The sequence below is a fragment of the Xyrauchen texanus genome, chromosome 47, assembly GCF_025860055.1.
Source record: "Xyrauchen texanus isolate HMW12.3.18 chromosome 47, RBS_HiC_50CHRs, whole genome shotgun sequence".
Taxonomy (NCBI): domain Eukaryota; kingdom Metazoa; phylum Chordata; class Actinopteri; order Cypriniformes; family Catostomidae; genus Xyrauchen; species Xyrauchen texanus.
Genome location: NC_068322.1, coordinates 11,208,808 through 11,226,436, shown reverse-complemented (window position 1 = coordinate 11,226,436; position 17,629 = coordinate 11,208,808). Strand labels below are relative to the sequence as shown.

The 17,629-nt window shown below is 39.3% G+C and overlaps 1 protein-coding gene across 2 annotated transcripts in view; it reads right to left on the bottom strand.

The window, feature by feature from the left end:
* Positions 1 to 304: 304 nt before the first annotated feature.
* LOC127638911 (neuronal cell adhesion molecule-like) overlaps positions 305 to 17,629 on the bottom strand; it is an 81,273-nt gene continuing 63,948 nt past the window's right edge. Inside the window, exons 20-33 of one of the 2 annotated variants that reach the window (XM_052120664.1) lie at positions 16,973 to 17,170; positions 16,792 to 16,862; positions 14,076 to 14,301; positions 13,825 to 13,940; positions 12,694 to 12,898; positions 12,471 to 12,593; positions 11,854 to 12,030; positions 9,415 to 9,450; positions 7,480 to 7,551; positions 6,733 to 6,855; positions 6,308 to 6,463; positions 5,745 to 5,876; positions 5,466 to 5,544; positions 305 to 4,095 (exon numbers count right to left, since the gene is read on the bottom strand). In XM_052120664.1, coding sequence (XP_051976624.1) covers positions 3,861 to 4,095; positions 5,466 to 5,544; positions 5,745 to 5,876; positions 6,308 to 6,463; positions 6,733 to 6,855; positions 7,480 to 7,551; positions 9,415 to 9,450; positions 11,854 to 12,030; positions 12,471 to 12,593; positions 12,694 to 12,898; positions 13,825 to 13,940; positions 14,076 to 14,301; positions 16,792 to 16,862; positions 16,973 to 17,170 — 1,949 coding nt within the window. In that variant the 3' untranslated portion in view covers positions 305 to 3,860. The remainder of the gene's footprint in view (positions 4,096 to 5,465; positions 5,545 to 5,744; positions 5,877 to 6,307; positions 6,464 to 6,732; positions 6,856 to 7,479; positions 7,552 to 9,414; positions 9,451 to 11,853; positions 12,031 to 12,470; positions 12,594 to 12,693; positions 12,899 to 13,824; positions 13,941 to 14,075; positions 14,302 to 16,791; positions 16,863 to 16,972; positions 17,171 to 17,629) is intronic. The other variant, XM_052120665.1, reaches the window with a different exon arrangement.

Here is a 17,629-nt window from a genome sequence, read left to right as displayed (position 1 = left end):
AATGTTTGCCTCAGTCACCATTCGCTTTTATTGCATGCAAAATAAGAAGCTGGTGAACGGTGACAGAGGCTAACAATATGCCTAAAATGTTCTTTTGTGTTCCATGAAAGAAAGAAAATCATACTGATTTGGATTATCATGCGGGTGAGTAGCCTAAATGATGACAGAACTGACATTTTTTGGTGAACTATCCCTGGAGTTCTTATTTGTAAAATAAGCTTACTTAAATGATTACAGTGTCAAACATTAAGACATTAAAGTAATACATCTTGCTGATGGAATAAAATCAAGATCAGACAGAAGGTAGTGAAATCCAGAAACCAACATTTATTCGAATTCTTTTATATACAAAATATTTTTGCAATTATATTATAGAGTAAACCATTTCACAGCCTTTCATGCTTTATATTCATGTAGCTTTAACATTAACCAGAATAGTAGTTCACACACTAAATTTAATTCTTCAATGCCCCCTCATAAACACATCAATAGATTCCGCAACCAAAGCAGTGCAATCAGCCCTCCTTCTTAGGGGATGTGTTCCCTTCTTTTGATTTCGTCTTCTCTTATTTTTCCTATAGAAAACGTTCATAAACCATCCGTGCGCAAAATTCAGAAACATCTGGCAAAACAGACAATAAAACGGTGCCAGTAAAATAATACAAGCTGATGTGAATGTGAATTCAGGTGGAACACTGTAGAGTTTCTGCAGCTATACGTTATAATAGAGATCCATGGGATTTAAGACTAGGGGTTTGTTGTCAGTTAAAACAGTTGTAAGGGCTTTTTGAAGTTACTTACAGTACACAAATTGTTGGGACAGTCCCCCTTGAGAATCCAGGGCTAAGTGTCAACCCTTCCTGGGATGCCTCTTCTCCTCTCAAATTTTGGCTGGATATTTACAAAGCAATGCCACATCTCTACATTAAAAAGCAAACTATTCTAAACTTAAAAGACTTGATGCAAGTTATGACAAGCTAAATCATGAAAATCTAGGGCCTTGCCAAAAAAAAAAAAAAAAAAGGCTTGCCCTATACATCCAGTGAAGACACACACACTCATTCGTACACTCATGCAAATAGGCACACACGCTTCTCATACACACATATACCCATGCATGCCTGCATAAATGCATACATAGACTTAAAATCTCTCTATCTCCAGTCATATTTGATGACAGCACCACTGCAGACTGTGTGTTTTGTGAAGCCCTGATTTCACTACACTCAACAGCTTGTAATACTTCTTAACATGCAATAACATGATTTTAAAAAGGGTTACGAGGTGTATATTTCTGCCTTATGGTGTTGCATACAGTGAGATGTCTCAAAACAGGCTACTCCAATGACCAAAGTTGGTTGTTTCAATCACCATTATGAGCTTTCCAAACTGCCATCCACATGTTCGATCACACCAATCAACGGCAGTTCACTCATTACAGAAATGTGGCAGTATTTTTAGCTGTTTATAAGGGGAATGAGAAGCCCCTCACCCCGAATTGAGGTGATCAGAACTTTTGTGGACTGTGACGCTGAATGTTGGTGACATCTCCTTGAATCTTGTAGTCTTGAATCTGCACAGGACCTCAGCATTGCTTGTAGTATAAATCTAAAAGAGAGCCACATTCTGATTCAAAGTGAAAAGAGGGAATTTGTCTGTGATTATAGAATGTTTTTTACCAAGGCACTAAGGAACCATGCTGAGGGGGCTTCCTTAAATCCCACACTGTGATACCACACCTAGGACATTGGGAGATGTTTGTACCCACTTGGAGTTCGACGCAGTGGGCGGAACGGGAGGCTAAAGGTTGGCTACATGGCTGAATGGGGGCTTTCCTTTAAAATGCAGTTTAGAAACTGTGCTGGATGAAATGTAACTCCTTAAAGGCTTGGGGATACTTAGTTTTTCCACATGCTGTTCCGTCTCAAGTGCAGTCGAGCACTCAGCATTTCAAAGCATTCTCTTTTGACCACGAGCACGTACAGACAGTTTTGCCGCATACACACTATGATTGCTTTGTGAATTAGATATCAACAATTCAGTTTTCAATAGTTAAAATGTCAATTCTTGATATCAGGAATGGAATAACCAGTGAAAGTGTATATTTCTGATATCAGTAATTGCATTTGCATGTATATAAATCACATTGTATATCAATAAGAATTTCAACTAGAAAAAACAATTCTTGATATTTGTAATAGTATTTTCACATGTAGAATTTCTTAATGATTGTAGTCATTCACTCCTTTTCAATCTAAAATGTATTACTTCATAGTTACTACTTGCATAGCTATGTACTTCTTACTAGTAAAAATAGTATTTTACGATATAATTAATTACATTATGTCTAGTACAAATATCCATTACTGATATCAACCATTATCTAGTGAAAATTTAATTTTTTTATATAATGTATTTGGACAAGTTAGATATTGCATTTTAGATATCTGGAAATGGATTTCAGATATCAATAAAAGGCTTTCTTACTAGTTCTAATAACATTATAAATATCTTAAATTAACATTGCTACTAGTGAAACAAATTACGGATATAAAAAAAAATAGCATTTTGCTATAGTTTAGGAATGGACATAGTGACAATGTCATTATTGATATAAAAAAAGTTCTGTAGTACAGTGCTGATATGTGAAATTGGAATTTCAACTAGTAAGAAATTAATTATAGATATCTGTAACAGGTTTTAGATATCTTGAGTTTCAAGTGTAAATGCAGTTAGAGATATCATTAAATGTTTTTTACTAGTAGAAATTACATTTTTGATCGTCGAAAATGGGTAATTCCACAAGTACTGCCATCATTTTTAATATTAAAAATACTAGTAGTAATTCCAATGCTGATATCAAGAATAAGCATTTTAACTAGCGAAAATATAATTGAAGATATCTAGAATTCATATCCTGTAATTGATTAAATGCAAAAAAGGGCTTGTAATACTGCGAGTTTGCGCAATATGACCTCTTTATGATACTCTTTAGTAGGGTTACCCTAACCACGCCGAAAACAGAAGTATACTGTGGCCATAATTCTCTCAATCTCTTTTTTTTTTTTTCAGGGATAAAACAGCAAAAAAGATTCATTGTAAATAAATAAAACATTTCAAAATGTTTACCACAAGAAAACAGAAAAAAAGGACACAACCATGTGTGTAAGTGACAGTTTGTCTACAAAGAGTTATTTTGTGTCATAAAAATGCTACCATACCTGATATCCAATTTGAAATCCTACTGTGATTTTTTTTGTATATTCATAGAGTTTCTGTCTGTCAAAAAAGACACCTAATAGCTTTTACACACAGTCGCATACTGTAGGCCTACAGCAATGCCCACAAAGACATTGGTGCTTTAAATGTGTAAAATACCGATTTGAACACTGACGACACAACGCAATGCATTAGCTGTGAAGCAAATGTGAGCATCGTATTTGGACAAGATTCACAGTCTCCACAACGCTGGCTAATGTTGAGTCACTGAGGGCGTGATGTGATAATATCAAGTCCAGTGGATGAGATGGTGAGATACAATGCCTTCTGAGAGTAATGGGGGCATGTTAATAAAATATTTTCTTATGTTAATTTATATATTCATAAATATATATATGTCCTGTATGCTTGCCAAAAGATAATACAGTGATTGCACCTATATGTAATTTGACGTTCACTCTGAGAAATCAGGGTAAAGCTAAAGCCCCCTGGTACTTCCATATGTATGACATTTTCTCTCTCTCTCTCTCGTGATGTCAGAGAGTCAAAGTGCAACAGAGACAGCCTGTTCTCCATATGATGGTGTGGCAAAGGGAGCGGGGTCTTAGATTGGCCAAAGGTGATGTAGAGTTTTCAGACAGTTACACAAAGGAGTTCATGGCGTTGACTGGGGAAGGAGCCTCTGAACTCTCGTTGCCCTCTGCTGTGTCCTTTTCCTTCTTCCCGCTGTACTGACCGATAAAGGAGCCGTCCTCGTTGAACTGGCCATCTCCACCTTCTCCGTAATCGACCAGACTGTCATCACTGTCATCCTTCTTTGCTGTGCCATTGGAAGGGGTCCGGCTGCTCTTGAGGGGCTTGTGGTCTTCAGTGTCACTGATATAAAGATTAGAGACAAGGGGGAGGGGAGGACATTACAACAAAACAATTTGAATGTGCTAAACCAGGCAATTTATGGAGATTTCAAAACATCCATTTCCAAGAACATGCTGTTTAGTGCAGGAACTGTATGTATGACAGTCCTTTATTGGGGCCGGGGGGTCAGTTGATGCCATAATGTGCATTTGGAAGGGTAATTTTGAGCACATTCATCATAATGAATGGAGCACTTCTCTCAGAATCAGAAAACAATCATTGAGGATTTCTAATCGGATGCATTGAAATAATAATAAAATAAGTGCAAACCACAGTACAGTTAGCTATGCAAAATGAAAGATTTCAGATTTAAACTTATTTTAGTAAAGGCTTGGTTTGGCTTAGTCTGCATGAGATTTACATTGTCTGCACAATGGTGAAGCTACAGTGTAAGGTAACAGGCGATTTACGCATGCAAGACTTGCAAAGCCCCTCTTACCTTTCTAAAGACCTGAAACCCCACCCCCCAAAAAACAAAAAAAAAAAAATCAAAAACACACAGGAACCAATGAGACAGACTGACATGTTTGACAATGATGGTATCAACTTTACATTTAAAACAAAGACATGTAGTGACATCATACAAAACAAACAAAGTCATGAATAGGACAAATGCAATGATAACCCAAAACTAACATTTGTAGAGATGACTCCTGTCAAATGCAATTCTGATATGCACTCTCAGTAGCTAAAATTTAATTTAGAAAATGTTTCAATTCTATACAGTGTATGCTGTGTGTATATATACAAATATATAAATTATCAGGAATTTAATTTGCCTCAGTTTAATAGATTGAATTTATGTGCTGAATTAGGTTAGATAAGTTCAGACCAATTCATCCCTGTTCCTATCCCATTTACTGCACTGTTACTGCAATAATAATGGTGATATGACCAGACCACCACACATATACAAACAAAAAAAAAAAAAAAAGAATAATGATGACAATAAATATAATGATGGCACACAACATAAAATACCAAATCACAGCAATAAGTCCAACATTCAGGTAAATAAGGAAGGCAATTCATTTGACACTTAAAATGTGTTAAATAAAAAAAAATATATGTGTGTTTAAAATCATTTTTAAACAGTCACATTATACAGAGCTTTGGTTAAGGCTTGTTATGTTTAACATATAACATGTTTGCTCCTTCTGTCCTCAAGCTGTTTGTGCAGGAAGGTTTACATTCATCTCAGAGGAATGAAAAAATTACGGTCTGAATCCCTGAGCAAGAGGAGAGGTTTGGTTTCAAATGAATCAATTAAATTCAACACACATGTTTGATGATTTCTGACCATAGTGTTATAAATCTGTAGTTTTCCTCACCTGTACTCCCCAAATGTCCCATCATCCTCTTTCATGGGTTGGATCTCTGGGTCTTGATGGGCATCTTCTTTCTCTTTTACTTTGAGGCAAATGGAAACCAGCATGTCACATGGTATAAATGCATGTCATGTGATAATTGACAGACTTCATTTAAAGCTTGCATGTTTATAATAAAAAAAACACTATCAATATTTATTTTCAAAATGAGAGTGTGGCTAAAGAAAAGTATTGTCAGACTTAGCTCAGTTACCCTAGCCAAGACCGTGCACATACACTCACCTGGGTATTTGCCTCCTTTGTTCCTCTTAATGAAGCAAACGATGAGGAGTACCAGTATCAGTAAAGCAATGGCACACATCATCCCTATAAACCAGCCCTGTGTGGCTATGCCAACTTGCTTGCTGGTCATGGCTGCACACATGGAAGTAGATACAAAATTAACCAAACATCACAATCTCAAGCCAATTATTGGTTTATCCCTAGTGTGCACAGAACGAATTAATTGTATCAGACAAACAGAAATTGACATCATGTGAAAAATCACAAAAAAAAAAAGAAAAAGAGAATTTGAGTCATGATATGGAAAAACGACCAGTTGCTTAAATTAAGGAAGGCTGTTCATTAATGATAGTTTCAATCTGTATAGCAAAAAAGCAAGGAAGAAAGGAAAGGAAGAAATGTAATTCTAGAATGCATCTACTTTTCCCTGGACCTGTCTGGACACCAAGCATGCTTAATTTGTTAAGATTCCGAACCAAAACAACAGGTGATGTCTGGAGGGGCTTTATGGGTGAGTGACAGGTGAGATGGACTCCAGCTGTCTACAGACATGCACTCCTCACCTGGAACTGTAATCAACAGCTCCTCTGTACGGTGGACTGTTGTGTTGGAGTGGTCTTTGGCTACCACCCGAACCCTATAGGACATCCCCGGCTTTAGACCTCTAATCTGATATGTCCGAGTGCCATTTACAAACTCTGTTTTCCAGGGTTCTTTACCTGGAGAGCAGCAAAATGTTAAAATATTCTGTTTTATTATTTGCATTTGTTCTGTAAGGTGACCGTTGTGTATAATTAATAATATATATATATCTATCTCAGGTCAGATCAAGTGGATCTTTTTTTATCTTCAGTTTTCAAAAGATGACTGAGATGTAATTGAGTTTTTAAATCATTAAAGTTTTTAATGTTTGAATGGTTGGAAAAGTCAGTTCGGCACTGCTATTTTAAATTGTAATGCGTGAAAATGGTAAGAAGGGAAAGCTTACTGTTATCAACAACATATTCCACAAAAACATTCCTATCTGGCCCAGAGTATTCCCAACATATCAAGGCATGGTCCTCCTCCACGGAGGAGTTCACGCTCCCAAACATACGACCAGCAGGTGGCACTGATCACACAGAGGAAAAAACACAAGTGACGTAAGAATTAAGAAATTACAAATAAATCCTGAAAATCCCTTAAGGGATCGTTCACCCAAAAATTGAATTTCTGTCATCATTTACTCAACCTCAAGTTGTTTCAAACCTCTATCTTTCCTATGTCCGTGGGACAAAATAGAAGATTTTAGGCAGAATGTTAGCCTCAGTCACCATTCACTTTCATTGGTAATTTTTTCCATACAAGTGAATGGTGACTGAAGCTGTCATACTAGGTTTCTAACATCTCTTTTTGTGTTCCACAGAAGAAAGTCATATGGGTCTGGAACAACATGAAGATGAGTTAATGATAACAATTTTCATTTTCGGGAGAACTATGCCTTCACAATACAAATCCTGTTTATTTAGGAATCAGAAGTAATTTACAATGCCCTGGCCAATAAATGGGTCAAGAATTTAAAACTATTAGAAAGCAGATTTTAAATTTATTTTAATGACTAGTTTGAGTCACTTTTTTTGACTCATCATTTAATAAAAAAAGTGACACCTTCTTTCTTCAATCCAAGTCTATAATCTCAAACTAAGCGCAACAGTTGAGGAAAGGGAAAAAGGTGCCGGGATGGTAGTGTTTGTACCATTGTGCAACAGGGGCTGCAAAGATTGAGTGGCAAGAGGGGTTGCTGGTGGTGGTGGAGGGGGGGCTGAGCCTAAAGGAATACAGAGAATAGTGAAACACACATGAAACAATACAAACCATTAGAGAAAGGGAAAACCAGCAGAAAGAGAGAAATACAGTTAATTGAGATATCGGCATGCAGGAACATGCAGATCTCTGGTGCATTAGAGACAGTTATGCTGCAGAGAGGAAGTTGGGATCAAGGAAAGAGAGATCTGGGTGTGTCTTGTTACATTACATTAGAACAGTGTTTCCCAACCTTTTTTTGTATTATGTACCCCCCACAGCTCTATAAGTAATTATATATATTTAAAGAATGTTGAAAATAAAATGTTGCTTTATAAAGGATGTTTTTTGGGATGAATATAGGAAAGCGGGTTGAATTGTTGTGGAAAATTGTAATCAAAGTGTAAAGAGCACTACTGTAGAAATCTATGAATATCTGCAGTTTTATATGCATATACAGTGACCACCAAAAGTTTTTGGACACTGAAGTCCCCCTTATAAATGTATCAATGTCATTACATTAGACCAGGGGTTGGAAACCTTTTTGACATGGAGTGCCATTTTTTTTTTCCTAGTCAATGGCTGTGCAGACGGAAGTTTGAGTCCCCTTGTGAAAATGTTTCTATTTTGCATTTTTGTAATTTAATAATTTCTTTTTCATTATAAATGATATTATCAGCATAAATGTTTGAGTGAAATATGTCAGCAAAACCCAATAATTATGATATAATCATGATCCTGCATGTGAATTTTCAAAGAGAATCTTGTGAAAAAGTGCTTTAATGAAAGAAAACCTCTCCTTTTGTACAAAATAAGATAACACAGTTAATATCACAAATTTGCTTATTTGACTACTGATCACGAAATTGTGTGGAATCGTAAACATTTCTTATATTATGTCATTGTAATCGTGTAAACACTAGCACGCAAGTCTTGCCGTTGTTGGCATGCCAGTGATTACCCCTCAGCGTGCCAATGCTGGCAAGTGTGCCATAGGTTGCATTAGACACTATCAATATAAAACTACATTGCATTTGTAAACAAATAATGCTAGACTTTTTCTCAGAATTTATGTCACTTTTCTTAGGCAAATCACTTTTAACCAACTACCAAGGTTGTATGAAGTCAGTTGACCTCAAATAGCAGTGTCCAAGCAGAGTATGTATTTCATTGCATGAACTGTGGACAAGTGTCCAAATGCTTTTTTTTTATTATTATCTGTTGAACAATATCTCTATTACTTAATAGTTTGAAACCAAACTGTTGAAATGTGTGTTTGTGCTAAATTAATTTAATAAATGCCACTTGGTTTGATATTTTGTAATAAAATGTATACATTTTTAAGAGTGTCCAAATACCTTTTAGGGCCCCTATACATTCTGCTGCAAGTGTCCAAACACAAATTGATAAAACATACATATTTTTCTTTATTTTATTTCCTTAAAATGTTACTGAATGTGTTAAGCCACTAACTGCATATAAAATAACGAGATTAATAGTTTTTCAGTGTTGACAGCCCTAATATGTTATATTAAAGTTGTAATTTGTCTTGATACGTTTAGCAAGGCAAAATCTTACATATCACTAGTTGGGAATCACTGCAGTAGATCACTCTACACTGCAACATCCTGTATCTGGTGTGCTCATCTACACTAACTTAACAACAGATGTTCTAGTTCAAGCTTAGTCCTAATGAAAGCAGTGGGATAAAATTTGCATCTGTTGCTAACACGATTCTCCATGACACATGGAGCAGGTTGCTTCAGGTGTGAAGCTGTTTGGAGGAAGTTCATGCATATCTATTTCTTTTCAATGCTACAGTGACTTTCTAGTCTCATAGCTGATGCTTGATCAGCATGCATTTTCATCAGCCTGGTACTGGTGTTACCTTTACCCGCCTCTACAGCGGGATGTCGAATTAAAGCTTCAAAGAGGAGAGAGAGAAAGGGAGACAAAGATAGAATGGATGTAAGTAGGAAGCACCTGACAACCATTCATTAAAAAGAATAAATAAAACAGAAATGTTTCCAATTGTGTATGTTGCAAAACATGATGCTGCTTGAGGAAGCTCCATTTTAATGTACCACATAACAATGATTTAACTATGGAAATTAGAATGCCAGAGAACAAGAACCATTTCCATTTAAGGCATTTAGCAGATCCAAAGCATCTCACAAAAGCACTTTATTTTTGCAGATATAACTATATATAATCAAACATTAAAGTTGTAAAGACTGATGTGAATGGCACTTAAGTAAGCATTAAGTGGCTCTTATCAGCTTACAAAATAAAAACAATATATAATAACTAGATTTGCATTTTCTGATGAAATTGGCAGTGCAAGGCAGCAAAACAATAGCGCTTAGTTAAATTTGGTTCTGAGTAAAATGAAATGCTGAATTATAGCCACTTTTTTGGCAATTTTTTCCCTGTTGACTACAGCCAAGTATCAACATAGTCAATGTGTAGTGTAACAGTGACTATAAATGGTTAATTAAATGCTAGGAAGGCAAGACCAATCACTCAAAAATGCAAATATACAGTATATACACAGTGCATCCGGAAATTATTCACGCCGCTTTCACTTTTTGTTATGTTACAGCCTTATCCCAAAATTTATTAAATTCATTATTTTCTACAAACAATACCCCATAAAGACAACATGAAAGAAGTTTGTTTGAAATCTTTGCAAATGTATTAAAAATAAAAAACGGGGGAAACAAAAAAGCCTTTGCTCAATCCAGTAGCACCTTTGGCACCAATTATAGCCTCAAGTCTTTTTGTGTATGATGCTACAAGCTTGGCACACCTATTTTTTTCTCCCATTCTTCCATCATGTTGGTTGGGGAGCGTCGGTGCACAGCCATTTTCAGATCTCTCCAGAGGTGTTCAATCAGGTTCAAGTCTGGGCTCTGGCTGGGCCACTAAAGGACATTCACAGATTTGTCCCGTAGCCACGGGCTGTTATCTTGGCTGTGTGCTTAGGTTCGTTGTCCTGTTGGAAGATGAACCTTCACCCCAGTCTGAGGTCCAGAGCGCTCTGGAGCAGGTTTTCATCAAGGATGTCTCTGTACATTGCTGCATTCATCTTTCCCTTGATCCTGACTAGTATCCCAGTTCCTGCCACTGAAAAAAATCCCCACAGCATGATTCTGCCACCACCATGCTTCAATGTAGGGATGGTATTGGACAGGTGATGAGCAGTGCCTGGTTTCCTCCAGACATGACACTTGCCATTCAGGCCAATCTTTGTTTCATCAGACCAGAGAATTTTGTTTCTCATGGTCTGAAAGTTCTTCAGGTGCCTTTTGTCAAACTCCAGGCGGGCTGTCATGTGCCTTTTACTGAGGAGTGGCTTCCATCCGGCCACTACCATACAGGCCTGATTGGTGGAGTGCTGCAGAGATGGTTGTTCTTCTGGAAGGTTCTCCTCTCTGCACAGAGAAACACTAGAGCTCTGTCAGAGTCACCATCGGGTTCTTGGTCACCTCCCTGACATAGGCCCTTCTCCCCTGATCGCTCAGTTTGGCCAGGCGGCCAGCACTAGGAAGATTCCTGGTTGTTCAAAACTTCTTCCATTTACGGATGGAGGCCACTGTGCTCATTGGAACCTTCAATGCTGCAGAAAGTTTTCTGTACCCTTCCCCAGATCTGTGCCTCGATACAATCCTGTCTCTGAGGTATTTAGACAATTCCTTGGACTTCATGGCTAGGTTTGTGCTCTGACATGCACTGTTAACTGTGGGACCTTATATAGACAGGCGTGTGCCTTTCCAAATCATGTTCAATCAACTGAATTTACCACAGGTGGACTCCAATCAAGTTGTAGAAACATCTTAAAGATGATCAGTGGAAACAGGATGCACCTGAGCTCAATTTTGAGTGTCATGGCAAAGGCTGTGAATACTTATGTACATGTGATTTTTTCATTTTTCATTTTTAATACATTTGTAAAGATTTAAAACAAACTTCTTTCATGTTGTCATTATGGGGTATTGTTTGTAGGACTTTGAGGAAAATAATGAATTTAATCAATTTTGGAATAAGGCTGTGACATAACAAAATGTGGAAAAAGTGAAGCGCTGTGAATACTTTCCGGATGCACTGTAAGCAAGAAGATCAACTGCAATTCAGCATGCAAATACAAATACTGTGTCATTGTTTCCGGCTTTTGAATGAAATTTTGACTTCTGAACATTCTAGATAATTCAATGGGAGATTAATTCAGAACAACCCCTAACCAGAATATCAGGGTTACTGCAGCTAGATCCTTGCATCTTATCCTGGAAATGTTATTTAGGAAAATCAGTCACAAATTAATCCTCACCTTCATCCATTACTGTGATGGCCTCTTCTGTGATGGTGGGCCCCGAGCCCTTGACGGTCATGGCGTTCAAATAGAACTTGTAGCGCGTGCTGTATTTGAGGTTGTCAAGAGTGATGTTGGTCTCATTTGCTAGTAGAAACAGCTCTATGAGAGGCCCAATTTCATCTGTTGTATTGACTACACGGAGAGAAGTAAAAAGAATGTGTGCAAGAGAACTGAAAATTACAACCATCTTAATGTTGGATTTTAGATGGATCATTTCTGCACCGCAAGTGTGACCAAGCAGAATTGCAAAAACGCTGAAATGTTCTCAAACAGGTTTCCAGAATACTCCCCCCTCCACCGTTAGACAGATTAACAGATAGTTCCTCCCCAAACTCATGCAACTTGTTGCGCCAATGTTGTGCTTGTCAGGATGCTCTTACAAACAGAGCAACAGTGTTTAAACATTTAAGAGAATTTAAACTGCAAATTGCTTGCTTATCTTTGCATATTAACATCGAAAAAAATTACACACTTCAGCTTTAAGACTTCGGAATACAGTCCTTGATAGATGACTCTTCAGTAACAAGACTGGCCTGCAATATTTCATGAAATATCCTTTAACCAAGACTTACTAGGCTGGTATTTGAGCAGGTATCCTGTTAGGTGACCATTATCTTCCAGAGGTGGCACCCATTCCACAATCAATGAGTCCAGATCCAGATTTCTGACTTTGAATTCAGCAGGAGGCCCTGGAACTATTGCGAGAGAGAGAAAAAAACATAATTCATATTTAAAATGTAGAATATTCTATGCTTTGATTTTGACATGTGAGAGAGTATGCAATATAGACTCTACCTCCTTCTGGTGTTAAAAAGTGCTGATCAGAGCTGGTGGGTCCATCTCCCTTCCCATTGAAGGCCCTAATATTGAGGGAGTACTGGCTATAGGGATGGAGGCCGGACAGATGACCCTCTGTCTCATTCCCACTGAAGATGAGCACCTGTGGCTTATCAGGCTCAGAGTCTTGCTTGTGTAGACTTCTCAACTTCCAGTAACTCACCTACACAATGGCCAACATTTTAGATACCTTAAAGCTCAACTAAAACATTTTGCCGAAATATTTTGAGATTCAGAGAAATGGAAGCGTTAGCAATAGTTCTAGCAGGGAGACTCCTAGTAGCTCCATGCCTATCAATTAATTAATCCAATCATAACCCATATAAGCTCCAGCTGTTGTTCATCTCTCGTTATGTCGCCGTTAGTTTTCAAGCATGTGAGCGGAACACCCACTATGCCTTTGCTCTCTAGCAAACAATTGCTTAACATTGGATTATATATTGAAACACAACCATCTCACATGCTTTTCTTTGCTTCTCAATCAAACAGTCGACTTAACATTGGATTGTACATGTTCAGTTTACTCACCTAGATGTTTACAAACTATACCATTGAATTATCCTTTTCAAGGGTATTGCACTAACAATGCTCCCCCACCCTCATACTCCTCAAAAGCTTGTTATCCTTTTCAAGGTTATTGCACAAATGTTGCTCCCCCACCCTCATACTTCTCAAGCACCCATCGGGGCCCAACAGTGTCATAAGAACTGTGATCCTTTTCAAGGGTATTGCACAACATTGCCACCCTTTTCAATTGGCTCGGACGCTCCGCAGAGCAGTTTCTGAGAGAACTGTTATTGGTGTCGGATAGAATATTGTTCATTAGGTAAATTTGTTTATCTATGAAGAATGTCATTTTTATTCAACAAAACATAAAAAAATTAATGAATTTATGTAGTTTTCATTGTATAATTTAAAACAATTTTCTTAATTTTCAGGAACAGTGCAGATAAAATGCAGTTAATGTCTTTCACTGAAGTGTCTCTATCAAAAAATTTAACTAATTTTATTAACTATTATTTCTGTATTGTTGGCTCTTTTATGTTAAATTGCTTGTGTTTTTATTAGTTTACTAGTTGTTACAAGTACCTTGTATCCCTTTAGTCGCCCTCGGACTGTTGAATGAGGAACAGTGTCCCAGCGCACTTCAGCTACTGACCCATTCTGTACAGAAACCTGCACGTTCTCTGGAGCCACAGTGGGAGCTAAATGATAAAAAGACAGATATATGATACAATGATTCAGTCCACTTAAATCCCCCTCACCCAGTCTTTTACATTTAAAACAAAAGCTTTAATTAATAATTTAGTTAGTTTAGTTAGTTTTCTCAGTTCACTTACAGTCCTCTCCTGAATATCCCAACACAACCTCAGGTCTGGGGCCGAGCCCATAGTCATTGATCGCCTGTACAGTGACTTCATAGGGCACAAAAGTGTCTGTTCTTGTCACCACATACTGTGAGACATTGGCCAGGGTGAGTGAATTCCAGTCCTGATCCACATCTTTCTGTCTCCAGCTCACCTTGTACTGTAGACCTGGACCGTTCGACTCCAGCCCTGTCAGCTCCTGTTCACCAGACATTAAAAAACCTTCAGGTTGTCTCAAGGAACTAAAATCAACAACACAGGGTTCCCACACTTTTTTTATTTTATTTTTTACCAAAGATTCTTTAATTTATCATGAAGACAACTTTGTGATTTGTTGAAAAGACCAGATTCAAAATAATTACTCACTCACAAATTGGAAATTATTATGGCATGCAAGTAAGTTTTATTCGAAACAAGCTCTCACAAGAACAATATTGTGCCAATTAAATATTTAAGAGCAAAGTCTGACTAGAAACATTTATATTCACTATAGAAATGTACATGACTTTTCCAGGCCTAGAAATCATAACGTCTCGGTTACTGATGTAACCTCCGTTCCCTGATGGAAGGAACGAGACGTTGTGTTGATGAGTTGACACTAGGGGTCCCAATGGAAAACGCCACAAGAGCTGAACCGAGTTACGCAGACTGGTTTTGCGAGACGAGCAGACCTCTGTGTGCCTCGTAGCCAGCGCAGCAAGCCGTTGCATAATTACCCCCTACACACTGGCAGGCATGAAGCAGTCCCCTGCACCTAGGGGAACGGCTAACTGCTCAGAAGTATAAGGACTGGCTGGCCTTCTCTCTATTGTTCTCCCCAAAAAGGAACAAAATAGTTCGGCTGGGCGAAGTCTCCAACGGTGTCGCCAAACAGCCCAACCTGGGAGATGGAGGCATCAAGGAAACGCACCTTGTCAGCCTCTCGTAACTCGACCAGGTTGAGCCAGAGGTGGCGTTCATGGACCACCAGGGTGGACATCTCCTGCCCGAGAGCCCGCCGTGACCTCCGTTGCCCGGAGGGCAAAGTCAGTCGGCGAGTGCAGCTCCTGCATTAGACCTGGGTCAGGACTACGCTTGTGTAGTTCTCTGAGTGCCTTGGCTTGGTGCACCTGCAGGAGTGCCATGGCATGCAAGGCAGAGGCGGCGTGTCCAGCAGCGCTGTAGGCCTTAGCCGTCAGGGACAACGTCAGCCTACAGGCCCTGGACGGGTGCCTCAGACGGTTCTGCCAGGTGTAGGTGCTTTGCGGGCATAAGTGCACCTCGATTGCTTTATCCACCCAGGGAATCGCAGAGTAGCCCCTTGCCACCCCGCCATCGAGGGTAGCGAGATTGGAGGAGCTCACAGATCGCATGCGGGCAGTGAAAGGTGCCTGCCAGGAGCGCGTGAGCTCATCATGCACCTCCGTGAAGAAAGGAACGGGGGCGGAGCGTGGCTGTGAGTGGCGCTCTGGCCCCAGGAACCAATCGTCGAGCCGCGATGGTTCAGGGGGGGCAGAGGATTCCACTTCAGCCCGACACTCGCAGCTGCCAGGGCAAGCATGGCCATCAGCTCCGCATCAGCCTGCCGCCGCACCCAAGGGTGGGAGACCAGCCAAGTCCTCAGCGTCAGACATGATGAGCCCGCTCTTCGATGCCGCGATCGAAAGCTCACCGTCGTCAGGCACCCCAAACGAGATTGCGGGTCCTCCGTGAAACGAACCAGCAACCTCGCACCAGCGCTCGGTTGGAGCATACGAGCATGACAGGGAGTGGGAGGTCCGTGGGGGAATACCCGGTGGAGAGGCTCCCACTGAGGTCACCATATCACCTCCAGTGCTAACCAACCCCGCCTCATACCCTTAGGTAGAAGAACCGAGTCGGGGAGCCGCTGGGGTGGCATGCGCTCTTTCGAGGGTGAGCCACGACCACAACGTAGCCATGGTCATGTCCTCGCAGTGAGGACATGAACCATCCATGAACGCTGACACCGCATGGGTGGCACCCAGACACGAAAGGCAGCGATCGTGGCCATCAGACAGGGAGTGACATCGACCGCAACCAGGAAATAAACACAAACGGAAAGACATCTTGAAAAAGACGCTTTCCGTTTGCGCCACTCTTTTAGAGAAATATTACTTTTTTGTGTGTGATAGATATATATATATATATATATATATATATATATATATATATATATATATAGGTAGGTATATAAATATATATATAAACGAAGTTATTCACTCCATGAACTTTCTTTCTGCTGCTGAAGCACCCAGGGGTGTGTGCTCAGCACAACGTAGTGTGCGAGGGGGAGAACCGCTGGAAAGCACCGTAGATCCAACAGCATGTAGAGATGAATGGAGGCGGCAGAGGAATTCAGCTCTGTGACTTGCTCGCTTGGCTCCGAAGATGATATCTGATGTGTGTTTGCAGTGTCACTCCTTTTATACCCGTATGTCCGGGGAAGTGGCATGCAAATTCCACATGCCAATTTCCATTGGCCTTTTCTCAAGATCAGAGATGTCTGGGCACCGCAGGAGCGACCACTATTGTCAACTCATCGACACAACGTCGAGTGAGTGACAGATAAGGAATTAAAAAATTCCCTGATATTACAAGGTTTTCCATGACTGTGGGAACACAAACTACAGTAATTTTGTCATTATTCATTGTATAATTATTAAATATAAAAAATTATAACGTTTTGTACCTTCCAAGTTATTGTCATACTGTCTGGTGATGTTCCAACTGCTTTAAGATTTGATGGATTCATGTCAGGCTCTGGAAGATTTGAATATAATCTGTTTAAGACTTTTCATTTACCAAAAAATAAGGGTGTTCAAAGATTTTAGATTGTACATCCTGTTATCTTTCCCACTAGGGTCACTCACGTGCAGGGTTGGTTCGGTACTGACTGGATGGCAGGCTGGGTTCACTCAGACCCACTTCATTGAGTGCCAGAACTCTAAATGAGTAATACACGTATGGAGACAGCTCCAGACGGGCCGTGGTGCTGTTTCCCGAAACCTCAGTCATATTGACCCAGACTCCACGCTCATGGAGCGAATCTTCATATTGGATCAGGAATGCTGAGGAAACAAGAGACAACAGTGAAGTGAACAACTGAAGTAATCAATTGATTTTTGAAAGGTTTTCAGTCATCCAAGACATATAATTTTAATGCACATTTTGATACATTTTAAGACCCCATAAAATGGCATGACGAGCACAGTTTTTTTTTTTTTCTAGCCGGTTGCAGGTGGTATCAAAGGGGAAGGACATTCTAATTATAGAAAGCATTTGATTGGACAAAAACTTATGAGTTTAAGATGAGTCATTAATATTATGTTGATTATATCAATTTAAAATGTGCATTACAGCTAAAAGTCAACTTTTAGGAGTACACTAGCATGTAGATGGCTTCAAATATAACAGACATGGACTAAAAGCCACAAACCTTAAATATAGATTTTATTGGGTGATTTTTAAAATATCTAATATCTATTTCATATTAAATATTAAAAGCAATATTAAAGGCGCAGATGTTG